This window comes from Pimephales promelas, chromosome 15 (genome assembly GCF_988280905.1).
Source record: "Pimephales promelas chromosome 15, fPimPro1.hap1.1, whole genome shotgun sequence".
Lineage (NCBI taxonomy): Eukaryota > Metazoa > Chordata > Actinopteri > Cypriniformes > Leuciscidae > Pimephales > Pimephales promelas.
The window spans coordinates 33133676-33161472 of NC_142783.1; the positions used below are offsets into that span (position 1 = coordinate 33133676).

At 37.8% G+C, this 27797-nt stretch overlaps 1 protein-coding gene and 2 long non-coding RNA genes across 3 annotated transcripts in view; 1 reads left to right on the top strand and 2 right to left on the bottom strand.

Moving 5' to 3' along the window:
- The window catches only part of LOC120464096 (uncharacterized), a 42336-nt gene extending 24322 nt beyond the window's left edge, over positions 1–18014 (bottom strand). Inside the window, exon 1 of the mRNA XM_039653428.2 lies at positions 17413–18014. Within this exon, the coding sequence (XP_039509362.1) occupies positions 17413–17481 (69 nt within the window). The 5' untranslated portion in view covers positions 17482–18014. The remainder of the gene's footprint in view (positions 1–17412) is intronic.
- Positions 77–27736, top strand: LOC148973599 (uncharacterized). Its single transcript, XR_016146725.1, has 3 exons — positions 77–1800; positions 23735–23851; positions 26155–27736. It is a non-coding gene; the product is annotated as an uncharacterized LOC148973599 (long non-coding RNA).
- LOC120464098 (uncharacterized) lies at positions 21308–23736 on the bottom strand. Its single transcript, XR_005618605.2, has 3 exons — positions 23606–23736; positions 22679–22793; positions 21308–21550 (listed from the first exon to the last, which is right to left on the bottom strand). It is a non-coding gene; the product is annotated as an uncharacterized LOC120464098 (long non-coding RNA).
- Positions 27737–27797: the final 61 nt, after the last annotated feature.

Below are 27797 nucleotides of genomic sequence, written 5' to 3' on the forward strand. Positions count from 1 at the left end.
GACCCTCAGTGTCATTATACATCCAGCCTCGTTCAAACTCACTTCAGTGTTGAGAGAAAACACCACTGATACCAAGTTGACTTCTGCATGGCACTGAAAAAGCTCTGCAGACACAAACGCTGCTGAAAAGGGAAACAGCAGTTCCAGTAGTACACAACAGGAAAAACAGGTCCTATGTACACTGATGGGCCAACATGGTCACAGGTGAAGTGAATATCATTAAAAATCTCCAAACAAGGACACATTTTAAGCTCTGGGTAGAGTAGTCAATCAGTTCTAATAATCAACATGTTGGATGCAGGAGAAATGAGCAAGATCTGAGTGACTTTGACAAGGGCCAAATTGTTATGGCGAGGCGACTGGATCCGAGTATCTCTGAAACGGGTGTTGAGCGCCCAAGGCTCATTGACGCACAAGGACAACAAAGGCTGTCTGGTCTGAGCCAATAGAAGATCTACTGTGGCACAAGTCACACACGATTTTAATGATGCTTATGGAAGGAATGTGCACTCCGCTGCATATGGACCAATCAGAGTGCCTAATGACCCCGGTCCACAGTCGAAACTGAGTCAGAACTGGACCTTGGAGCAGTCAAAGGTCGCCTGATCAGACGGGTCCTGTTTTCTTTTGCGTCACGTACACCGTTTTCCTGGGGAAGAGATGCACTGTGGGAACGGCAGCAAGCCTGTGGAGGGAGTGTGAAGCTCTGGACAATGTTTGTCTGGGAAACCCTGGGATCCGGCCATTCATGGACGTAAATTTGACACGTGCCACCAACTACCTAAACACTGTTGCAGGCCAAGTACAGCCCTTCATGCCAATGGTGTGTTCACAGGTGGAAGTGTCCTCTTTCAGCAGGATAATCACCCTGTCACAATGCACACATTATTCAAGAATGGTTTAAAGCACGTTGACGTTGAACTGCGTGCGACTGCTCCTCCCAGTCTGCGCGTTTGTATGGAGGAGATTCTTGTGTGTGATTGGTTTACTAACGAGGTAATTAACAAAACGGCAGAAAAGAGACGAGCACCCAACGCGTATTCAGAAAGCTCGTAATGCTGGGTATAAAAGTAGACGTTTGTTATCAGCGGACATTGACCGTGAGATGGATGGGACGAACACGCGCCATCGGGCAGAAAGAACAAGTGGTAAGAACCAATCAGCATGTTCAGTCACAAGTCCCACCCCGAAAGTTCCCGAACTCTGAAAAAGTACTACCTCGCCAGCAGGGACTTTCTGTTTTTACCCAAAACTTAATTTAGACCCTGGTTCCTGTGGTGTAAACACACCGAGTACCACCCCAACGTTCCTAGTTCCTGGGGAAAGTTTTGTAACTATAATCTTGTAACTTTTTCAACCTTTATAAGACCCTTGAGATGGTACATCGACTTAGGTTGAATGACAGGTCTACCATAGCCTGACGTGGTCTGTATCACTTTTACTGGCACTCTGTAACTTTGTGGTGCGGGTAGGAACCCGAGCATAAAAAGAACTACAAAATTCGACTGCTTTACGGCATACGTCCCTTCCCCCCACTTCCTCAAAGTCTGACGCGAGAGCCCAACGAGCATTTTTTTTTTACCTCAACCACGACGTTATTGTTGTCATGGCCGAAGCAGCAACTTACCTGAAGAAGGTAAAGGTTTTGTCGGAGGATTCTAGGAAGAGAAAACGGGAGAGTGATAAAATCAAAGCACGGACGAGGATCAATATTGGTCCAGCATTCGCTCGCTGGCGCGAGTTAAAGGAGGAACAGGGATGCCCGACCGATGCTGACCTGGCCGTCATTCTGTTGGACTGGTAAGTAAAGTTAACTTATATGTCTTGCATACTATCTCTATTTTTTATACTTTTTTGTCTGCCTGACCATGTTACAGAAGATATCTGGTCCTCCTTTTATTTTCATGAACAGACTGATCTCATAAAGTAGCGTGTGTATGACACGCCAATTCGTATTTCCATTTTTGGCGTGCTATCAAGACGCATAATCGCTTTTCAGCGTGTTTATGAGCGGCGTTGACTTAACGTTATTACTGTATATATAAATATATGACTTACCTCAACCCCGTCCCTAAACCTAACCGTCACTGGGGTTAATGGCATTTATGACTGGACATTTGACGGCGTGTACTGAAATGCGGAATCACTCGGACGTTAATGGCGACATAGACACATACACGCGGATGCACGCAGATAGTTTAAAATGCGTAGAGATAACACGCAACTTGACTCGAAAGTGGCGTGTATGTTTATGCAAAAGTCATGATGTCATGTTGTCATGAATCAAGTAATGCTAGTAGAGTAGCGAATTATCAATCAAGTAAATTAGCCCATAGTCTAAACATGTAGATAGTTTGAAAGGAGGAAGATTAAGTTAGTAATATTGTCTTCCTAACTTCAGAGTTGTTCTATGTATACTTGATTGTGTTGTTTCAGATGATTGTTAGCTACAGAGCCAAACAGGATTCTTGTCGCTATTTTAATTATGAATGCACGCCTGGTGTAACCATGACCGATTTAACAACAGTAGTAGAAGACAATACTGTTTCAAAACTGTAGCAAAATGTCAAGTTACCGAATGCTGCTTTAAGGAAAATAATGAAGAGTTCGAGGTGTTGCTCAGGCCTCTAAACTCCCCAGATCTCAAACTAATCGAGCATCTCTGGACCAACAAGTTTGGTCCACAGCGAAGGATTTGCAGCTAATGTCTTGGAAACATTCAGGAGTCTGTAGAGGTCCGTACCTTGGCGGGTTGGCGCCGTTTTGACAGCAAGTGAAGGTGGTCATAATGTTTTGGCCAATTGGTGTATATGTTACTGCCAGTCTGTTCAACTCTTATGTTCATTGATGGCATAGAGATAATGTATTGTATGGTAAAAGACGATTGACTTATTATTTTGGCTAGTACTGGAACCCTACGCACAAACACACACACTGCTGAGTGACTGGACTAAATTCGGCAGCACAGCATGAGGCCTGTTACCCAGGAAACCATCCCCAGATGGGATGACAGCATCTTCACATGAGATTATTCCATGCATGTGTTTAAGTGAAGATATGTTGACAGAGCTATTGTCAAAATCATCAGCATCAGGGTCAAATTATAAGCTATTCACTATGGTTTTGGACCGAAATGAAAGCACAGCCTGTTTTTCCTCAAATAATTGTTTAGGCGGTATCTTCCCTTACGCTTATTAAAAAAAAAAAAAAGTGGTTCAAAGCAGTGCTCACATACCACTGTAGATAGTCATCAACATTTTTCTCATACTCTGACTATGTTTTTGAAAACCTTTAAATGCTATTCATAGTATGCTTTTCAATTGCAGTTACAAAAGAGGTGTCAATGAAACGCTCTCAAATTAAAGCATTAAAGGGTTAGTTCACCCAAAAATGAAAATTCTGTCAGTATTTACTCACCCTCATGTTGTTCCAACCCCGTAAGACCTTCGTTCATCTTCGGAACACAAATTAAGATATTTAAGATATTAAGATCACTCCTGCATACAGTCCATAGGCTTCTTGAGGGAATGACTCTTGCTGTCCTCGAAAAGTCATTAAAGTCATCGTTAAAATAGTCCAAGTGACTACAGGGGCTCAATCTTAACTTTATCAAACGACGAGAACACTTTTGTGCGCAAAAAAACAACAAAAATAACGACTTTATTTCAACTATTCGTTTATTTCTCCCTCTGCGCGAGTCAGGTTACTAGTTTAATAGCGCAAGCTTCTGTTATTGTACGTCACACGCATCACACACACATGACCAGCGTCGGCCAATAGTGAGCCTTCGTGTGACGTAGCTTTACGCAATCACACTACGTTAACTGACTTACAGGCTCATGGAGAAGGAAGTGAATAGTTGAAATAAAGTCGTTATTTTTGTTGTTTTTTTGCGCACAAAAGTGTTCTCGTCGTTTGATAAACTTAAGATTGAGCCCCTGTAGTCACTTGGACTATTTTAACGATGTCTTTAATGACTTTTCGTGGACAGAAAGAGCCAGTACCTCAAGAAGCCTATGGACTGTATGCAGGAGCGATCTTAATATCTTAAATATCTTAATTTGTGTTCCGAAGATGAACGAAGGTCTTACGGGGTTGAAACAACATGAGGGTGAGTAAATACTGACAGAATTTTCATTTTTGGGTGAACTAACCCTTTAAAGAACCTTAATATAAAAATAAGTGAAACTGTGTCTCTTAAAATAAAAGTGCCAAGGGCAAGTCATATATCACATGGTAATATGCCTTTTACCATGCAAGGCAAGACAGATGCACCAACAAACATGTACTTACAGTGCTTAACCCAAGAAAGTACTGGTAATATAAGGTAACTACATAAGGTTAGGTTTAGAGGTAGGTTCAGGGTTAGTACCTAGTTATAACCCAGTTATTGTAATTGTCATATGTATAGTATGTACATGCGGAATTTATTTGTAAAATAAATTGCTACCAGCATCTCTTTCACCAAGTTATAACTTGGTGCATTTAATAGAGAATTAAACTGATGTGGGGTCACATATTTCCTTTTATTCAAAGTGAGTAATACAAGCGCCTGTGTGTATATTATCTACTGTATTTTAATATCCTTTAAGATATTATAGACGTTTCTATCCAGAACTATGCTATTTTCCATATTTTTGGATGTAAAGCCAGCTGAAAGTATTTATTTGAATAGGAAAGTATGCAATAATTTTCTGTCAAGGTTACTATTTAACTTTGTCATTGCATGACTGAATTGCTTAAAGTCAACAGGCAGCACATTCATTCAGAAGCAGATTATTCATCTGAATAACTGACATACAAATGTAGTCGGGCAGGTAGACGACACAGGAATGTGGATGTGCTTCAGTGTTTCTGTTTGTAACTGTACATGATAAGAGCGCCACAGCGCAGGCCCGGAGTTTTACTCGAGGTCAGTTAGTATGCATTTGAAGCAGTTCTTTCTAATGTACATGTTGAAACATTATCATACGGTTAAACCAACGTAGACAGCAGTGATGCGTGACTTTCTGCAAGGGAGCTGTACTCATGTAAGTGTGAATCTCACAGTTGGTGGTTTATCGCCCGGCCCATTCCCTCTGTATTTGCATGTCTTAAGTAGTGGACCTGAACGGATTTGCTTACACATGGATTACTTGGGGAATACATCATTTTCACCAATATGAAGTGCAATTCGGGATTCTCAGGAAAGAACAAACCGTTACAAATAAGCATCATGTCAGGGATGATATCCGATGGTCATACCGTGGTGCTTCACTGAATGAATACCGTTCACCCAAAACTGAAAATTATGTCATGAATGACCTTCCCAAGCCCGTCAGACCTCATCTTTGGAACTAAGGTTTAAGATATTTTAGATTTAGTCCTTGAAAATGCGTGTACGATATACTGTCCTTGTCCAGAAAGTTAATAAAGACATCATCAAAGTAGTCCATGTGACATCAGTGGGTTAGTTACAATGTTTTGAAGCATCGAAAATACATTTTGGTCCAAATGGTTCAAATTACACGATTTTCGCCCGATTTTGGCACGATCCGTTTGACGTAGGGTGTCGTGGGGATTCGTGAACGACAACGGGCGTCAGGACGCAAGATTCGATCGTATCATCTCGTATAGTGTGTCATAGTGGGCGACAACCTACATCGCGACAAAACACGACATCACGACAAAAAGACTAGCATGTTTATTTTTTTAACGGTCGTCCACGACGGTTCCGTCACATGTATGAGGTCAACCAATAGGAGCCCAGAAGCTTTTCCGTACACAACTTTCAAAAAAGACAAAACGAAAGAGAGACGATGGTGCTAAGAGTTAAAACTAAAAGTAAAAATATATAAGAAAACAATATTTTACATTAAGTTTTCTTTGGAGGATTGACAGCCCATACTGTCCTCTTCGAGCAATCCAGGAACGTGTCCATTGTCGGGTTTTCGTTCTTTTTTTTTTACTTTTTTCTGATACAACACTCACCGCTTCATCCACTGTTTGTTTACGTTCATTTCCGGAAGTCACTCGCTACTAGTTTCGCCTTCTCGATGACATCACGCGCACTGTTAAAGACGGCATGTACTCAGGTGTCTTGTCCACGACACGACAAGATTTTAGGAGTCAAAATCGCGTAATCTGACACAGTGACTATCGTAACAGACAAAAAATCGTGAAATTTGAACCAGGCATAAGACGCTGCTGACGTGTGTCTGGTGCGTTCGTGTATTCGGGTTAAAATAAATATGTCTGGGCAAAAAAATGCAAGAATTCCTCTGTGTGGAAATCCTTAGACATGTTTGCAAAGATTGTTTTGGACAGCGTGCGTCTCCCTCAGACTGTAACCGAAGCTCAGCCGCATCTTACGTCACTGAACGCGGATCCACAACAGAACCGGAAGACAATGCAATGCTGAATAAAGTCTGAGTTTTTGTTATTTTTGGACCAAAATGTATTTTTGATGCTTCAAAACATTGTACTGTAACTAACCCACTGATGTCACATGGACTACTTTAATGATGTAAGGAAAGACATTGATGATAGTTCTTCTTATAGTTACCTTTACAGTGTGAGTTCAGTAATCCCTTAAAGTTGTCTGGGATTTAAGTATAATATAAAGGTGTTCTTGGTAACCCTGACAGTTAATGCTAGAGTTTATCCGGTAAACCAATCCCAGACATTTTTTACAACATAAACTACCAAAACCCATTTGCATGAACATAACAGCATTTGCATGCTGGACTACAATGCACTGCTCTTGCCAGTAGAGCTGTTTGCATAGCTTATGGTTCACTCTCTGTGTCCTCCAGCCTTGTTTGAGCTCGTAAATTGTAGGGTTGTCAATGTGTTTGTATAAGTAACATAATCAGCTGCCCTGTAGCCTCAGGTCTACAGTGCCATCCTGCAAAGCACTGTGGGAACGGGAGAGACAGGGAGGTGTCACTGCTGTCACGGCCAGCTGGATTAGCATTGGCTGAATGCGTCGGGTAGATTAGGGTCAGTGATGATGGTCATGGATTACAGGCTTTGGAGAGGGTGTGTGTGAATATGATATCAGCTCAGAAAGCTGTTGGCACACAAGTGAGTTGTTAGTGTGATAATGCTCAAAGTTTAATCATGTGACAGTCTTAACGTCTTTACGAGGGCAGCATATGTCCTAAAACAGACGAAACAAACGCAGTAGTATGTAACAGTGCTCTGAATTATATCCATCATGTGTCCTGTAACGTCAGTAGGTCCTGATTTTGAGTGGTAACTGTTGACCTTATCAGTCCCTCCAGGATTTCACGATTTTTTTTTTGTGATTTTTGCGATCAAAATGACTGATTTTGTGGTGGTAATTTCCAAAAATTTGTGAAAAAATTAGCGATTTATATTTAACATTTACCATAATAGTATTCAGTTCTTCCAGAAAAATGTTTTTTTTGTGATTGTTGCGGGCAAAAATTGATTGATTATGCGGCCCGTTTTCTTTAAAAATGCGGGATATTTATGCAATTTTATGCGATGAAATTGCAGGAATTTGCAAAAATTGAGGGAACTTGCAAAAATTGTGGTTTGATGAAAAAGAGAAAAAAAGTGATTCCCCCAACATCCTGTTAATGTAAGAGTCATTTCTTATTACTTCCTTTGATAAACAAGCATACTACATCATAGAAAGTGCTGGGAATATTTAATTTCTCATCTTGTTTTATTTCAGACTGTAAGAGTGTAAATAAGGTGTGGCCCCTTTAAGAGCTGCGTGCTCCCTGTTGAACTCTCTGCAGTGTTATATGTGCGCCTTGAACACCCCATGTGTGCAGGTAATTTCTGTTTGATGCTACTTCTTTTATCTTATGTTGTTTATTAAGTAACGATGTGACGGTAGATCGTGCGACAGACAGTTATACGAGTTCGATTTGTGAGATCAATCGCCTCCGTGAGTCTGTCTGGCGTCGCGTAATTGCGTCACTTCATAACGTTCCCATGGAAACAGGGGGAAATGGCTGCTCTTATGTGAAGCAAATGCAACATTTTTCAACTTTCTGATAAGACACATGTGACTTTTTTGCAACGAAAATGCGAGGATTATGAAATTATGCAAACCCCGCATATTTTGCACGTAAATCAGCAATTTATGCGGCGAAAGTGCGGCGTATTTGAAAAAATGCGGCCCCCGCATAAATATGCGGACTTTGGCTGATTTTGCATTGAATTCAGCGATCGCATAATCGCGTTTTTCTGGAGGGACTGCCTTATTACAGTTGCTAAAGATTAAATGTGTAATTTTTGATAAAATACCATGGTAACACTTTATTTCGGTCGTCCACTTTAGATATTCTTCTAAGTAGGGATGCACCGACATTTCATTTATCGGTTTCGGGCTGAAATTGTTTTAGAAGACCGAAATCACTGACCGAAACAGACGTTTAATTGGCGCTTCTCTGATGGCACATCTGGATTGTATTTAGCGTCTAACTCGTGCACACACAGTGGATAAGCTACAACAGTTGAACGTCAGCTGTGTGGACACTAGCACTTAACTGACAATATTCATTTCTTAATTTTAATCGGTTATGATATGGTTTCTTGAATCTAAAATATTTAGCTGTTTTCTGTTGATGCAATGTGTGAACAAAACATCACTTAACATTTGTAGCACATCCAATTACTTTTAAGTAGTGCTGTCAAACGATAAAAATATTTACTCACGATTAATCGCATTAATGGCATAGTTGACTCGCGATTAATCACGATTAATCGAACATTTTTATCTATTGTAAATGTGTTTTGTTGCATTATTTTTTTATATAAAGCATGTAAAAAAAAAAAGTTTGCTAGGGCAAAAAGACGTTAATCTCACGGTTAAAAAAAAATAATCGCGTTAAAATTAGTTCGCGTTAACGCGTTTGACAGCTCTACTTGTAATGTGAAGCAAAGTCACTTAAGCAAACTTAAAGTTCTTTCGGTTTTATTACAAAATTCGAACAGATCTCATCGCATCTTTATTACTAGTTGCAGTACGAAATAAAAATGGGTGAACACCAGAAGGTATGTTGAAAAATACATTACATCTTACCGAAATGAATCATGCCTCATGTGATCGCTCAAATTAGCGTTTCAACCGGGGATAGAGAGACATCAATAAAACGGCTTATAGACTATATTTAACGTTATATTTACCTCAAGAAAGTTATAATGTCCATAAACTCATTTAGCTAGTAAAAAAAGCACTTTTTAGTTATCTTGCTATTGCTAATATACATTGTATTACATTGTATCATTATATTTGTCCTTAACCTGTTAGCGATGTCTTCACTATTTAACGAATGTTTTAATAAATCGGTCAAGTTTTAAGTTTTAAGCTAAAATTACAGTTTATTTTCATTCAAGCTGAAGTAGAAACAATTCTGTTATTAAGAAACCATCAACTGTTTGGTTCAAAATATCTTCTATGTTCAGAAGAAGAAAGAAGTTTTAAGTAAATAATTTTAAAATCTTCATTTTAGGGTGAACTTTTAAGTAATCTCTTTAACCCCTTAACTGTCACCGTCCCGGTACCGGGACGCCTAACTTTACTTCACTATATTTCTATTAAATCCTAATCTAATTATGACAAATTATATATTTTTGGAAAGGTCTAAGACTTCTAAATAGATATTCTACCCGTTTTGTGTTAAAAATTATGTAGGAAGAGTAATTGATGAATTTATGACAAGAGTGCACCTCAAAAAATCTGCATCATAACAGGAGTTTTGACCTTTGTCACAAAAAGTTGATGAACCCACTTTTAATCATTGAAACTTCTGTTTTTTATGCTAAAAGTTCATAATAAACATATAATCTAGTATTTTTCAATAAAAAATAAAAAAAATTATAGTACAATATTATCCTCTAAAAATGATTATATTTGTATTTATTATCCTCTAAAATATAATATTATTTATTATCGCCTTTTTTATTATATCACATATTTTAGTAGTTATCATAAATTAGGTATCATTTGAAAGCTTATAAACTCAGAATTCATCGTGTGAAACTGTTTTATAATTAAAAGTTGCGTTACCATAGAAACGGTACTTATTTTATCAGGCTCCTCCCCTTTTTGGCATCATTATATTTCATAATTTATGATCAAAACCTTTTCTAATCTTGACAAAACTGATATTGTCAGAAAGGTCAGAGTCTCAAGGTTCCAAATTTTGTGACAGAATTGATATTTGGACAGAAATGTATTAATTTGTTAAGGCAGAATGTACACAACTAAATTCAATGGAATTCAATGGCACCCGGTGGCTATTTTTGGTACTACGCCTAAACAAAATCTCATGGGAACTTCAATTTTTGTGATATCAACTTCAAATTTGGAACATAACTTGATAAGATGTATGGCTTTGATTTTATAGAAATTTTATAGTAAAAAATATTTTATAAAATATATATTTTATATAAAATCACAAAAGAATGCACTGCGGCATCAAATTTGGTCCCCGTCTTAATAAGACAAATTGTCGAACTGGAAACCCTACAGAGATGTAAAAGTGTTCTATCAAGTGCGTCATTTGGGACAGGGCCCAGATCTCTCATTATGCTGCAAAAACCATGATGGCCAAATCAATGAATTAAAAAAGTCCTGAAGCACTTTCCCTCAGAGAGAGTCCCTCTCCGAGTGTAATGGTGTCTGTGATGTCAGTAAGCTGTGTAGTGGGCGGTAGGTGAGAGTTGCATGCTGGGCGTCAACACGTGTGTCACAGCCATGAGTTCTAGCTCCGCCATCTGCTCAACAGTTTAGGAGGTGGTTAGTCCTGTAATCATGGTGTCGGTGTCTGTCTGCGTGTGCTACAGATCATGTGTTTCACCGATAGCAAAGGCCACTGTTACATGCTACCCTGATCCAATCCATACCCTTTACAATTAAACACGTATACGCATACACACACAACGGTCTCGTGAATCTATTGAAACATTTCAGATGGAAATATCCCAATTCAGACATACTATAAATCACACTAATAATCTACTTCTATGATTCCAGACCAATTACACTCTAAAAAATGCTGGGTTGTTTTAACCCAATTTTGGGTCAAATATGGACAAACCCAAAATGCTGGGTTAAAAATGTAATGTAAAAATTTAACCCAACGGCTGGGTTAGTCCATATTTGACCCAAAGTTGGGTTAAAACAACCCAGCATTTTTTAGAGTGTACATTTGTTTTTAAATAGGGCTGTGAAACGATTAATCGCAATTAATCGCATCCAAAATAAAAGTTTGTGTTTACATAATATATGTGTGTATATTTGCATACATGTACTTTATATATATTTATACAAAATGAACATTATACATAAATATAAATATTTGATATATTAATAACACATTTATATGCATACATTATGTATTTTGGATGTGATTAATCGTGATTAATCGTTTCACAGCCCTATTTTTAAATAATAATAAAAAACTTCATACATAAATTAATACAACGTCATGACCTGTAAAAAAACTTTTAAAAAAAACATCTCTTGAACTTTCACCTATGGGTTGTGGGAAATATAAGCAAGCATGCGGATGTTTAAAAACAAAGTATAAGAATAGTTTACTGTCTATGCACCTTTGACCTTTTTTAATGTATTAAGCCTTGAAATCCACTATTTGTAATCTTGTATATTAATATTAATATTACATAAAAGAGAATCAGCAACTGAAAAGGCAGAAAAATGTCTCCATTGTTCAATGCCATATGAAACATTTCTGCTCGATCTCAATGGATTCACAAGCTATTAAAGAGATAGTCCACCTAAAAATGAAAATTAATCATTTACCCACCCTCACATCTTTAGTAGAGATTTTGAAATAATTCTGGGTAGCACTGACAAACAAACAAAAAAAAAAAAACTGTGACATTTCTCATAGAATCTTCTATGTTTAATAGAAGAAAAGCTTTTTTAACAGCATGAGACAGAATTTTCATTCATTCATCTTAAACAGATATATATATTCTCAAACAGCATATTTTAATGTGCTTTCAGCTCTAACACGTTTCACAGATCTCAGCATTCACTGATGATATTTATGACTAACCACAGCTGAATGCACACCAACTTGCTAACAATGTCCAGCCGAAAGTGCCAAATCACTACCAGCCACAACCCTGCGTGTTTCACATTTACCAAACAGCAGATCTAGTGTTAAAAATAAAGTTGTTGCAATTAGAGAAATAACAGAAGGAAACAATGAGACGATTAAACGAATGATGCTTTTCTAATTACAATGACATGCGTGCTTACTAGCAGACCTAAAGTGAGCTCATAGGCCCATAAAGCCAAAGTACATTTGTATTTCTGTCTTTAGCTAACCTCTTGGCTTATTCTTTATATTGCCAAATACTTTTTTTGTTCTCTCATGCTGACTAAAACCATTACGAGTATCCAACTTTCTGTAGACTGACTGCGCCTGCTAGATTAAGTGCTTGGCCAACTACATGACATGTAAATGACATTGGGCTAGAATTTCCAGTATTTTCCCTTCTGGCTTGTAGTAACACAAACATTTCACAAACTGTTCATGGTTTGGCAGTAGGCTTTACGTGAGTGTGTGAATCCAGCCAACTGCCCTTGCATAAGTTTCATGACATTTTACATGAAACCTGCACAACTGACACTCGCGTGTAAACATAAAACAAAGAGTCTTGGAAGACTCGCAAAGGCAGGTTTGTAACATGGAGCACAGTCTGCTAACCATGGAGTGTTTAGGCTAAGTCCTCTGCGTTTAATTTAAGATCACACAAAGAAAAAAAAAAACAACCACACACTCGCAGCTGCGTTTTTCAATTTCTGCACCACTGCACAAGAACAAACCCATCAAAAGAGGGATCAAGTAAAAGGCAACGACACTATTAAACTCAAACACAGGAAAGACGCACAATAAACATTGTTTCAAGACTCAAACAAGCATGCAGTGTGTGTGTGTTCATGCATGAAAGATACTATCTTCAGGGTTAGCATGGGTTCATTGTTGCTGTCTCCAAACATACATTTAAATATTAGTATTTCTGTACTCATCATCTAATAAGGCACAAAAGTTGCAATATCAACATGTGACATTTAGTGTATAGTTATTATTAGGGCTGTGAAACGATTAATCGTGATTAATCGCATCCAAAATAAAAGTTTGTGTTCACAAACTATGTTTGTGTAGTGTGTATAATTACACACATGCATGTATATATTTGCATGTATATACTTTGTATAGATTTATACAAAATTAATATTATCCATAAATATAAATATTTGATATATTAGCACATTTTTCTTAAATATATACATGCATATGTGCACTCTAAAAATTGCTGGGTTGTTTTAACCCAACTTTGGGTCAAATTTGGACAAACCTAGCCATTAGGTTTCATTTTTTAATTACATTTTTAACCCAACATTTTGGTTTGTCGATATTTGACCCAAAGTTGGGTTAAAACAACCCAGCAATTTTAGAGTGTGTGTATTTATATATACAAAATAATTTTACACACTACACACACACATTATGTAAGCACACATTTTTATTTTGGATACGATTAATCGCTTCACAGCCATATTGCACACATTGAACATCCTACACTCTAAAAAAATGCTGGGTTGTTTTAACCCAACTTTGGGTCAAATATGGACAAACTCAAACATTGGGTTTCATTTTTTAATTAATTTTTTAAACCAACATTTTGGTTTGTCCATATTTGACCCAAAGTTGGATTAAAACAACCCAGCAATTTTAGAGTGTGTGTATTTATATATACAAAATAATTATACACACTACACACACACACACACATTATGTAAACACAAATTTTTATTTTGGATACGATTAATCGCGATTAATCGCTTCACAGCCATATTGCACACATTGAACATCCTACACTCTAAAAAAATGCTGGGTTGTTTTAACCCAACTTTGGGTCAAATATGGACAAACTCAAACATTGGGTTTCATTTTTTAATTAATTTTTTAACCCAACATTTTGGTTTGTCCATATTTGACCCAAAGTTGGGTTAAAACAACCCAGCAATTTTAGAGTGTGTGTATTTATATATACAAAATAATACACACTACACACACACACACAAATTATGTAAACACAAATTTTTATTTTGAATGCGATTAATCGCGATTAATCGTTTCACAGCCATATTGCACACATTGAACATCCTACACTCTAAAAAATGCTGGGTTGTTTTAACCCAACTTTGGGTCAAATATGGACAAACTCAAACATTGGGTTAAAAATGTCATTTAAAAAATTAACCCAATGGCTGGGTTTGTCCATATTTGACCCAACCCAGCATTTTTTAGAGTGTATGCAAATTAATATACACTCCTAAAAATTGCTGGGTTATTTTAACCCAACTTTAGGTCAAATATGGACAAACCAAATTTTTTTTATTACATTTTTAACCCAGTGGGGTTTGGGTTTGTCCATATTTGACCCAAAGTTGGGTTAAAACAACCCCGCATTGTGTGGAGAGGTGCATTTAAGATGCTCATCGTGTGAAAGGGCATCATGTGTCATGTTTCTTCTGGCTTGTGTCTGCAGAAAAATTCCCATGAGGAACTTCTTCCAAAGCTTCCCAGTGGTCTACTAAATCTACTCAAACAGACATGTACACACAGCTTCTGTGTCAGCAACCCAGACGTTTCTGCAAGAAGGCCGCACTCCAACCACCGTAATTGTATTTATTAGTGTAAGCCATAGGGTCAAGCTGAGATCAGGACATGTGTCCACTGGTACAGGAATAACAGTCTTTGGCAATGAGTCGTCACCGACGTGAGTACGACAATTAATAGGTAATTTACCATTAAAGTGAAATAACTGAACATAAGCATACAAGCTTGATAAAAATGATAATTCTAGAGGAAAATTTCAGATAGCACTTAGAGGCTTTTGTATCTGAACTCTTCAAATCTTTATTACATTAACATTACTAAGCATGAAATGAGCATGTTAACGATTTTACCAACTAAAGTCAACTATAACTATGCCTAAACAGCCTAAGCACCTTAAAACAAATAGACCAATCCCAAGTGGCCTGGTGGACATCAGCCAAAAATAAAATCCTTTCGAGGCACAGTCAGCAAGTTACTTTTCTTTGGAAACTTGCACAATGAGACCAGAATCATGTAAACGTTTACTCAGAAATGAAGTCACACAGGTTAGGAGCGTGTATGCTAGGCTGTGTGTACTACTTTATAGCCTACATATATTCTTCTTTCTTCCTCATAACCAAGACAAGCTGGTCACAGTGGCCTCTCCAATTTCATTCATTACTCATCAGTTTTAAAGTAGCTTTCCATTCTGCTATTGCCTCCCTTTGAGGAGATAACAACTCCTCACCAGGAAGGAGCTCAAACATGTGGCTGAAGGGCACACCTCGTGACAAATAATGAAACTGGAACAAGCAGTTGGTCAGATCAATCAACTATGGCCCCTGGTATTAAAGGGTTAGTTCACCCAAAAATGAAAATTAAGTCATTAATTACTCACCCCCATGCTGTACCAACCCCGTAAGACCTTCGTTCGTCTTCGGAACACAAATGAAGATATTTTTGATTAAATTTGAGAGCTGTATAACTACCACATTGGCTGCCTAAGGGACTGCCTCTTGACGGCCCAGAAAGTCAATGAAGAAAATGTTTAAATATCCCAAGTGACTACCGTGGCTCAACTATATGTTTATCAAGCGACGAGAATACTTTTTGTGCAAAAAAACAAACAAAAATAACGAGTTTATTCGACTATTTCTTTTCTTCCTTGTAGGCCAGAACGAGACTTCCTTAGATTTCCACGACGCATGCGCGAGAATTGAACTGAAGTAGTGTACGCAGATCGCAATTCTCGCGCATGCGTCGTGTAAATCTAAGGAAGTCTCGTTTCTGGCCTACAAGGAAGAAAAGGAATAGTCGAATAAACTCGTTATTTTTGTTTGTTTTTTCGCACAAAAAGTATTCTCGTCGCTTGATAAACATATAGTTGAGCCACGGTAGTCACTTGGGATATTTAAACATTTTCTTCATTGACTTTCTGGGCCGTCAAGAGGCAGTCCCTTAGGAGCCAATGTGGTAGTTATACAGCTCTCAAATTTAATCAAAAATATCTTCATTTGTGTTCCGAAGACGAACGAAGGTCTTACGGGGTTGGTACAGCATGGGGGTGAGTAATTAATGACTTAATTTTCATTTTTGGGTGAACTAACCCTTTAAGATGCGTTTTGGTCAATGAGATTACAAGTGGACGGCGCTAAATACAGGTGTAAAACGGGGCCTAACATTTCTTTCGACCACTTCCAGAGGTAGTCAAAAACGCTTGTCGAATGTGGTCGAATGTGTTCAATCAGCCACAAAAGACCGATAGGGAAGCACACTAGCCAGACTGGATTTAAACTTTGTCGGCTGTGTAAAAAACGTACCAAGCATGATGTTTCCTCACCATTCCTGATTTTTAACGGCGTTCACCGTAGTCTTGTGACTATCAGAGCAGAAATGAAAGCTGCTGCTCTCTGTGTTTATTTCATCCATTAGATTGAAAGATCTGAAAAACCCCATACATTTACTTGACCCTTGAAGAAAACAGGACAGAAGTGGCTGAAAGTGGACAAAAGAGAGGCGGGAATGCGTCTCCCTCGTCTACTTGTGATCCGATCGACCAGAACGCATCTTAATACCAGGTGTAAATCAGGCCTAATAATGTATATGTGAAAAATGCCACGAGGAATGGACTCATCTTTGTGGACCATCAAACAAGACGCATTTTGAGAAAAGTTGGTGTGGTGCATTTATGAGCAATTCATAACTTTATAACAATGCAGAATCAACAGAGAGCCAGCATTGGGTTCAGTATATCAAGTATTTATGATTCCAGAAAGGAGTTGCGTTACTTTAAGACTGTTTTTTAAGATGCCATCATGATTTCTTCTACTAAAACTTTTAACTTATAATTTCTTTGGTTTATTTCTTTGATTAATGCTTTTTTTTTTTTCCATTGCCTCTGAGGGCATCTTTTCATTTTGTTTTTAAAGTTTCAGTTTCAAGTGTGTGTGTCTGTGTGTGTTTTAGCTTGAGTAAATATGCACAGGAGTCTGAACGTGTGTGTAAATTATAAAACTAGTCTTAGCAACAAATCCACATTGAGCTTAAACATTGTGTAGTACACTGGGGCATCAACATCATCAATAGGAAGCTTCCGGAATAAAGCAGCAGTTATTTACTGTAACACTTGTACAGTGTTTATTATTCAGTGCTTATTATGTACAGTGGTGTGGTCTGTTATTATGTTGGCATAATAATGTAGGCTAACTTAATAGCTTCGTGCATCTTGGTCCACAAGGGTACGTTGTATCATTGTTTAAAGACAACTTACATACATATTTGTGTTCAATATAGTTATTTACTGACTTACCTTTAGTTGAAAGGGGTGAATCTCGTTTAGAGAGTGTCTTCTGAGTTTTTTAGTGAGGGTCTTCAGCATTCTGCCCTTCTTTGATTGTTCTCAGCTTTAAGATCACTTCTTCAAATTACAGATTCCTATCGGATTCATAATTGGATCGATCAGCTCTTTCTAAGAACAGTCAATGCGTGTATTCAGAGATCTGTTCAGCTCCATGCAAACAAACTCATGCTGAAACACAAATAAACAACGATCATGAGTTCCCAGAGGCAGGACAACAGCAGATCTCCGGCAGGAGGGACCCGGTCTGCTTTTAAAATGAAGTCTCATAACTTGGTCTAGACATCCATCACTCGGATGAAGGTAAATTCTTTAAATCGAACTATTTAAGTCCTGTATGGTGTAGAATTGATCAGCGATAGTGACACACGTCGTTTTAAAAATCCAGATGGGTAAAAACAATGTTAATCTTACTCCAAACGGCTGATGGACGATGAAGTTAGTGTGTGTGTAATTTAAAAAACAAAGTCTCTACAGAATTTCAATCGCACTCATACACTCACACACACTCACACTCACTCATACACATACACACACACACGTATGAGCACTACAAATGCAACTCGCGCTATCTCATGCTCGTCGCGCTCTCTCATTGGTTGCTTAAACCGATGATGTCATTGCGTTCTAAGAGGAGGCGGGACAGTAACATCTTAAAGGGATAGGAAGAGCATTCAGGGCCTGGGTCAAGTAAAATGCGTTTCTTTAGTCACAACAAGTCTCAAATCTGTCTGTCTACCTATCTATCTACCTATCCATCTATCTATCCATCAAGAATAGGATGCCGTAGACACACACACACGCGCACACGTTGGGATTTCATGTTGTATTGGGACTCTCCCGACACTAACCCCTAACCCTTAACCCTAATCATCACACACAACTGCATTTTTACAAGTACATAAAACACCACTTAGTATGATTTATAAACTGTTTTCCTCATGGGGACCAAAAAATGTCCCCGCAAGGACTTTTGGTTACGCTTTATAATAACTACACGCTAATAATCATTAGTTAAGCATGAGTAAATTGTTAATTCATCATTCATAAAGCATTAATAAGCAGGTTATAAATACAGATATAAATGCGTTTTTCGTGATTTAAAAGCATATCTATCATTTGTTTAATAATTGTGTTTTCATCCTTTATTAATGATCAATTTATCATTTCTAAATGAAGAATTGGATTTTTTATAAACCAGTTGTTTAAGAGTTGTCAGTGGTTCATAAGATCTCTTACAACATGTAAGTGAATGATTAATAAACTATTTAACTGTACATTCATACATATTATTCAGACACACAGTGATGGTTACTTGGTGTGTTAATAAGTGCTTTATTATGCTGTAATTCGGGGTTAATTCGGGTTGTTATAAAGCATTTAGTAGTGGTCAGTTAACTATGTTTGTGAGCTAATCTAAAGTGATGATTGTTATATTTCTATGTTGTGTTACATTTCACTGTTTAGATTGATGCACCTTTAAATCTCCTTTATAAATGCTTTACAAGGCATGAATAGTATGAATACCGATTTACTACATTTACTTACATTTTCTAAGTGATCTTATGAATGACTGACAACTCTTAAATAACTGAATTGTAAATAATGCTATACTTCATTTAGAAATAATTAATTGATCATTAACAAAGGATTATTATAGATATCAAGAAGAAAGCATTTATAGCTGTATTTATAAACTGCTTATTAATGCTTTATAAATTATGACTTTACTGTTTACTCATGCTTAACTAATGATTCATAGCGTGATACCAGACTTTTTCATTCATGTTTATATATGTAGGCCTATATATAGGCTAGGTATATATGTGTGTATTTATTTCCCCAAAAAGCTTTGTAACTAAAATAGATAATTAAACGGACTGCTTTTTAGCATATTTCTGCCTATTTTCTACTTTTGTCCATACATTTCCCTCTTCTCTATGGAACTGACACATAATAAGAATTAAAGCCTTATAACATCGCGTGACTAAATAAATAAACGCTGACACAAATGGGGGGAGGGGAAAGGAGGAAATAAAAATGATTAATAAGAACATGTCTTAACACTATTCTAACACAATATGTCCACTAGAGGTCACTGTCTTTTTAAAAATGAATGTATTCCCCGTGGCTTGTCATGTAAGTCTCATGAATCCTAAGCTTAATAGAGAACAGACGAAGCTGATTGAGGCCAATGAATTATCTCTGTTTGACAGCAGATGTGTATTGAAAGGCATGATTTGAGTTAGGTATGTTTTGCATTTTTGACTTGTTCAGGCTTGGGAATTTGGAAATTGGGATTTGTCCCATATAGGCTACTATATTAGAAACATGTTCAGAGGTAGAATGATGGAAGATTTGACAAGGATCTGTCCAGTGATAGCAGGACACCTGGCACCAACTGCACTCTTTCTATTTACAGTAACATGGTGTTTCTCCAACAGTAAGCAAAAGTAAACACACTTTCAATGTCATTAAAATGTCATTAAGGAGAGAATTTAATTACAGTAAGATGATCTGAATTCCGCAGTTGCTCAATAGGAGGCGATGTATGACCGACCACTGATGAAGAGCTCAAGCAAGAGGAAGTGTGTGTGTGTGTGTGTTTGTTTAACCTACATGGTGAGGAACAAAATGTCCCCACAAATATAGTAAAATGTGAAAATGTTGTCATTGTGTAGTCTCTAATGTTTTTTGAAAATGTAAAAATGCAGAAGTTTTCTGTGATGGTGGGTATAGGTTTAGTGTAGGAGAGAGAATATACAGTTTGTGCAGTATAAAAATCAGTATGTCTATATGGAAAGTCCCCATAAAACAAAAAAAACAACAAGCCTATGTGAGCATATGAGGAGAGACGGTAAACCCCCATGTCATCCAAGATGTCCACGTCTTTCTTTCTTCAGTCAAGAAGAAATTAAGGTTTTTGTTGAAAACATTCCAAGATTTTCTCCATATAATGGACTTCAATGGGAACCAAACGGTTCAAGGTCCAAAAGACAGTTTCAGTGCAGCTTCAAAGGGCTTTAAACGACACCAGACGATGAATAGGGGTCTTATAAAGCGAAACGGCCATTTCAAAAATAAATAACAAAGTTTTTAGTTTTATAAGCACAAATGCTCGCCTTGCTCTGTTCTGTGATGTGCGTTCGTGACTCTACTGTTCAAACTCTTTGTTTCAAAATCTTTTTTTTAATTCATGACTCAAAGGGTCTTTGATAAGATATGATATCCTTATTCATCGTCTGGTGAAGTTTAAAGCCCTCTGAAGCTGCACTGAAACTCTCATTTGTCCCTTGAACCGTTTGGTTCCCAATGAAGTCCATTATTGAGAAATTCCTGGAATGTTTTCATCAACAAAATTTCTTTTCGACTGAAGAAAGAAAGACGTGGACATCTTGTATGACATGGGGGTGAGTAAATTATCAGCAAAAGTTTTTTTTTTAAAGTGAACTACTCCTTTCAGTTCAATGTCTAAAGTTCACCAATTATGAAATGAGTTCAATTGAGTTATGAAGCAGTTAAAGAGTGAAAAGAGTGATGTCACCAGTTCTTATCCAATAGTGTCAGTGCAGTCAAATCAATAATATTGCTGCATATTAAGTGGCAACAAAAGGTTCTGATAATGTTTTAGGTATAGCATGTACTACACATTACTAACATTTCAAGTACATATGAGTTATGAATGAACAAATGTGCACACATACTGGATGTTCGTGTATTGAAGGAGAACAAATAAATAAATCCAACATGTGACAAGAACATTTCACTTTTAGCCTGCTTATTAGTCATCATGCATGCCCGATAAATGGCAACAGCACCAAACAAATCTGTTGCATCCACGTCACTGCTTCGGGCTCCCTCTATGCCAAACAGAACTAAAAACAAACTGATGACATGTGGAGCGTTGTGACCTTCACACCCGTGTGTTCCAGGTGCGCTCGGCCCACACCACCCACCGCTCTCTGGACCAGTTCAACCAGTCCCTCCCTGAAGACTCTCACCCACTGACCCACTGGCGGAAAGCGTGGGCGCCGTGCGTCCCAGAGTCCGCTTTTAGAACGCCAGATGGCTATTTTCTTCCCCAAGCACTCTAAAAAAGAACAGAGTTACATAAAACTCGCTCTGCTAGATCTGTGGAGAACAAAGGTATCAAACAAGACCTCCAATCTGTGTTTCTTTTCAAAACAACACTGAATATAAAGCAGAGATGAGTCACTTTAAAAAAAAGATATATTGTGGGTTGTTGTTCTTGATGATGTGCGAATAAAATAAAAATAAATCACATGAATTTTGACCTAATGGCATGTGATTGAAAGACTGGGTCACTTTTTCCATTTTAACACCAAAAATCAAACGTCATTGATATTTATAGCACAAATCATGACTTGCACATGCTGTTGTGATATAAGTAGGTCCATGACTTTTGTTATGACATTGCTGGTGAGGGGAAATGACCATATCCTCATGGAGAACGTGTGGGTGTGCATATCTGCTTGTTCGAAGGATAAAAATAAAGCAATGTCAGCTTTGGTGGTTAAAAATGAAGTGCAAGATTGGTGTCTAAGTGCATATCACGTAGAGTCCTGTTTTGGAAACTGTTAAAAATGGAGATATGGCATTAAATTGACCTTCTTCTAAAATGATTCATATCCAACAAAAAAAACTATTTTGTATATCTGTTGAATATAATGCAATCTGTTATTTAACCAATGTCAAGAATAGATTGTTTATCAAGTAGATTGGTGTACATAATGTTGGAACTACATTTCAATCAACCAATCAGATTTTAGGGACAAGTTTATAGCTTATGTCAAGTTTGGGCTTACCAACACTATCTCACGACCAATTCGTACGAATTCGACGCATGATTAAAAAGTGGCTAATTCGTACGAACTCACTCGTACTAATTCGTACGATTTGTCTAAACCCACGTGATGGTTAGGTTTAGGGGCGGGGTAAGGGGTAGGTCATTCGTACGAATTCATACGAATTGGCCAATTCGTAAAATATGTACGATTTAGCAAAATCGTATTAATTCGTACGAGTGAGGTCGTATGAATTGTTAAGAATTAGCCACTTTTTAATCATTCGTCGAATTCGTACGACTTGGTCGTGAGATCGGGTTGGGCTTACAATGAAGGTTAGGGTCTTAAAGGGATAGTTCAGTCTTAAAAGGATAGTTCACTTTGAAATTAATGTTTGGTGTGTTTTATCTTACCTCAAGGGCATCCAAGATGTAGGTGTCTTTGTTTACACAGTAGTTTCAATTTTGATATTTTTAGGTCAAAGCGTTCTTGTCTGTCAGTCATATAATGGAGGTCTATGGTCACCACCTCAAAGAGCACGCACAGAGAAGTCCAGATTAACCATGATTTAATGACTTGTAAATGTAAGTACACATTGATGGCCTAAGACACTAAACGAGCGGTTTGTGTGAGAAAACGAACAGTATTTATATCGTTTTTACCTCTTGTAACCACAGCCACGTCCAAGTGATCTTCGGTCTACTGAAGTAAATACTATCTATTAAAACCTTGTACCTCACAGTAAGGCTGTCTTTAAAGGATTATAAGTATAAAATTCAACTTCCCTACGGAGAAATTGAATGGACTTTTACTTCTGGAACCCGACTGTTGCACATATTGTTTTGTACCATCAGTCTTAATGAAGTATGAAATGAAGAGAATTGAACTCTCAGTGCACTGCATGTATATGATCGAACATCTTCAAATCATTCTCTGTGGGAAGTGATGCTTTCACAAAGTCAGACCTGGAGAGCGGAAGCAATACACTCAGAAGCGTTCCAGTGACTAATCCACGGCCGGGTTAATAAACGCTCGCGTGTGTTTGGGGTGCTGCTTCCTGCGTAACCTTGGTATCAGTTGCTAGGTGATGGATGGAGTGGAGACCGAAGGTGTCGATTCGAAAATTACCTCAGAACAGGATTTAGCAAATGGATTCTATTTTTAAATATTTTTCTGTTTTTGTCATAGACGACAATTTTGTGCTTCTTAAAACATTTAGTTTACTTGTAAACATACTATATAGGCAATATTTAGTTTTTTTTTTCTTCATCAGCTAGAAAATAATGAAAAGAACAAAGGATATGCATTGATTAGAATCTGACTCGACTTGAGTTTATGACCAGCATTTTCTGGTTTCCACCGAGAAGAATCTCCGTTTCCAGCAGTAAGTGTCCTGATCTTGTTTTGCCCTCCCTGTTTCTTTCATTCATTCATCTTTTCTCTCTTCCTCCTCTTTCTCCTCGTGGCAGATGTCAGCGGCCTCAGTGGGAACAGGAGGCAGTCCATCCCACTCTCGCTTGCGTCACGGAAAGGAGAGAGGCTTCCGAAAGTGGAAGACAGATGGGAGAGGGATCCATTGATGAAAAGTAAATCCACAGATTGCGAGTGAGGCGTTTGGCACACTTGTGCTAATGCATTAGTGAGCGGTAATGTGAGAGCTGTGTGCAGATGAGTAATGCAAGAACATTTATTTAGCCTATCTATTTTGTGGGTATTTCTTATTGAGTATAATTTAATTGTAACTTAATACAATTAAATTTAGGGTAGGCAATTTCAGAGAGGCTAGCTTTGAAAGCATGAGATCCCACCCTCCCTTCAGAGTCTACAAAGCCACGCCTCCTCCAAATCACATGACCACTCGAAGCAGAGTCTGCAAAAAGACACAAGGCACACCTCATGTCTCAAAGCACATAACTTTACAATATTAATGAACGTAAACAACTTAAAGTGCACTAGTTGCACCACCTAACTGATACAGATTCATTTCAGCGTTGATAGTGTTGACATAGAAATGCATAAATCTGAAGAGATGAGATCTGAGGACTCATTTTTTTCCCATATGTAGGCTAGATATGAGCTATTTTTTACAAAATCAAAGCCCATATACAACCACAGACAACATTTATTTTATCGGCGGGCAAAGTTTGCACAGAAATGTTAGATTTTGCCCATCCTCACCGACCTTGTCATAAAACTCGTGTAAATGTAAATACGTACGCCTCCTCGAGGCTTTAGGCTTGTTCGACTTCATGCAGCTCTGCGCAGACCGATCGGCGGCTGACTTGAAACAGTGCATGCCGGTTAGAAATTTTGTCCGACTTGATGCAGCGCTGACTCCACGTGACTGTGACATATGCCATCAAAGTACCGCGAGAGCGATACGAGAGTAGCCGGAGGACTCAGCCAGCGCAGCTTCTGAAGAGCGGCTGCACGAGCTCTGATGATGTCACAGCTGTTCCACGATTCGCCGGATTCACCGCATGACAACGATCACGTGCGTTTCGTGTTTATTCTCACACGTTTAGTTCCACTAAAGCTCACAAATCAGTATTTTATAACAGTAAACACTCTTTTAATGTAGTCGCAATGTTATATTGTGTCATGTTTATCATGTTTATCAAAATAAAACTGATTAAAAAACGTTGATTCCACGTCATTGATTATAGGCTTATTTTGAACTTTATTCTAGTTCAAACAGATGCTGTATGAAGCAGTAAAGTATTGAAAGAAAATGTGTCTGAAATATCTGAAATATCTGTTTATTTGGCAAATGTTGCATTTATTTCACTTCAGCTGTGGTATAAGCATGCAAACACCACGTGAGCCGTCAATACGGGAACCAGAAATTGTTCGACTTCACGTCTCCGTTTGCAGCTCCTCCCCGCCTGCACGCGGCTGTTCTCGCCGATCGGTTGCATCCAGCCGCAGGCGATGTCGAACACACCTTACATGTTTTAGCCGGGTTTTCGCCTGGAAGGCTTTATAAACATCTGGCAACCTAATGTACGAAGTTCAGAGAGCGCGTGCGTTCACACAGACACCAGAATTAACGCGTTCACAGTTACGTTCATCAGGCAGTAATATATTTGGATAGTGGCGAAATTTGACCCTTTTGGCTTTCCATAGTAATACAGTACGTTCAGTTGACGTTCACCCAAAATATGAACGCGTTCACGAACTATCGTCAGGCACAGCACTGAACTCTGCACAGTCTTACGGAAAACACTGATGACGTGTGATGTATGCGCGAGCAGGTGTGTGGAGGTATGGAAATACATGTTGATAGGATATCAAATCAGTGCATTCAGACCGAATGCGATGATTGGACGAACCTTTTTCTGGTCCTGAGACTTCCACAGAAGATATGTACATGTTTTAATATTTAGAGTCTTCTTTAATTTATTGTTATCATTGTGAATTCAGCCAGTATAAATGAAGAGTTCAGATGCAAAAGCCTCTAAATGCCATTTGAAATTTTCTTCTTTAATGATGATTTTTATCAAGCTTGTATATTTAAGTCCAGTAATTTCACTTAAATAATCCTTGCCATTTAAGTGAAATTACTGAACTTAAATATACAAGCTTGATAAAAATCATCATTAAAGAAGAAAATTTCAAATGGCATTTAGAGGCTTTTGCATCTGAACTCTTCAAATAGTGTTTATTAAACATATTCCCTACTTTAATCTTAGGTCTGTCCAAGGTCTAAAGAACTCATTTCAGTTTAGTTATTTTTTCTAACCTGTATCCTGGGAAAATACATTCGTATCAGTGCTAACCAGTCATGGGCTGAAGGCAGTGCTTTCTGCGATGCAATCTGTTGATATTTTTCTTTGCAGGATATTCTAAAAAATGAGTTCCTGAAATGTTTTTGTTCTAATTCTCTAAGAAACCTGTTCCATATGGAAGACTCAATGAGAGGGAACAACATCATCTGGTTCCCTGAATTGCTGTCACCATGGCAACCTGATGCACATCCGTATGACATCACAGCCCACTCAGTCAATCTAGCAGGGACAGAATGTGATTTGAGAGTGTGTGAGCACCTGCAGCTAAGAGTCTTTGACCCATAGAGAGAGAGAGATTTATGGAGATAATAATATACAAAATTATTGTCAGAAAAATCGTCTTTATTTAATGAGACATATTTTAAATCCCCTAAAACGTTTGTGTTTTTGTTTGTTGAGTGTCATATTTTATCCATCAGGCTTTTATGGCTCATATGATATAAGAGAATATGGAGCTCGTTTTCACCAAGTACAACATGTTCCTGATCAACTTCCAAGATCTGGTTTAACCGATGTGGGAGGCAAAACATATAATACAATGATGATTACATGTGCATTTTAACTGTTTGAATTTTCTACATTCATTAAAACTGCTGCAAAAGATCTCCTTACTGCACAATGAAACTTATATTTACTTTTTGAAAAACATTCCAGATTTCACAGCAAAAAGACACATCCATATATGGCCCGAAGGGGGACATTATTACAATTAAAAGGCCTTTTACTTGTTAAAGAACGATACGTTGTCAATCAAACAACAGAAGGCATGTCGTAGACTATGTATTGCAGGTTTTTGATCATGTTGACCATTTGTAGCCTTATAATTTGCCTATCAAATCCATAATAGGATTAAAGTCCTCCTGTGGTGGAAATCAATCTATTAATATTGTGTATATGTGGTGTTTTTAATGTGCTGCTTTAAGACAAACCATGTGCAAATTCATGTCAACACCATTGCTGAGTATTTTCCCCTTAAAACTGCAGATCTAAAGACTGTCTCAGAGATCGATGGTGTTTCTGACGTCACAGACAGCAGGAGAGTCATTTTGGTGATCAAAAGATGAGTTTTAAAGGGGGATTACAATTATTGACTACAGGGGGACTACAAAAAAAAATGCACTAATTTTTAAATTCAGGTTCTCTCTGTTTATTTCGTAATTGTGGGATATTTGATACGCAGATCAATCTTCTCTCTTGCACATGTGTCTATTGCAGTATAGTGATGACATGCGTGTTGTGTCAGTGTCCGTAAGCAGGGTGGATCTGGGAAGATGTGAGCTAATTGAGCAGCCTGAATGAAATGCCTCCGTCAGGTCTCTCCACAGAAGCATCAACTCGTGACGCAGGCAGTTTCACACACATCCTGCCAGCTGGGAACAGTGCGGCCCATCCAACAATTAATTTCCTGAACCCTGTGACGGTCTTCCTCTTGGCAGTATCGTTTCCCCCTCTTCAGTCATCTCTATTTCTAGAGAATCTGTCACCCACATTGATCAATCTTCAGTATGTGCTATCTATCTATCTATCTACCTATCTATCTATCTATCTATCTATCTATCTATCTATCTATCTATCTATCTATCTATCTATCTATCTATCTATCTATCTATCTATCTATCTATCTATCTATCTATCTATCTATCTATCTATCTATCTATCTATCTATCTATCTATCTCCATCCATCCATCCATCCATCCATCAATCCATCTTCAATGTGTCCTATTCTTTAAAACAAACAAACAG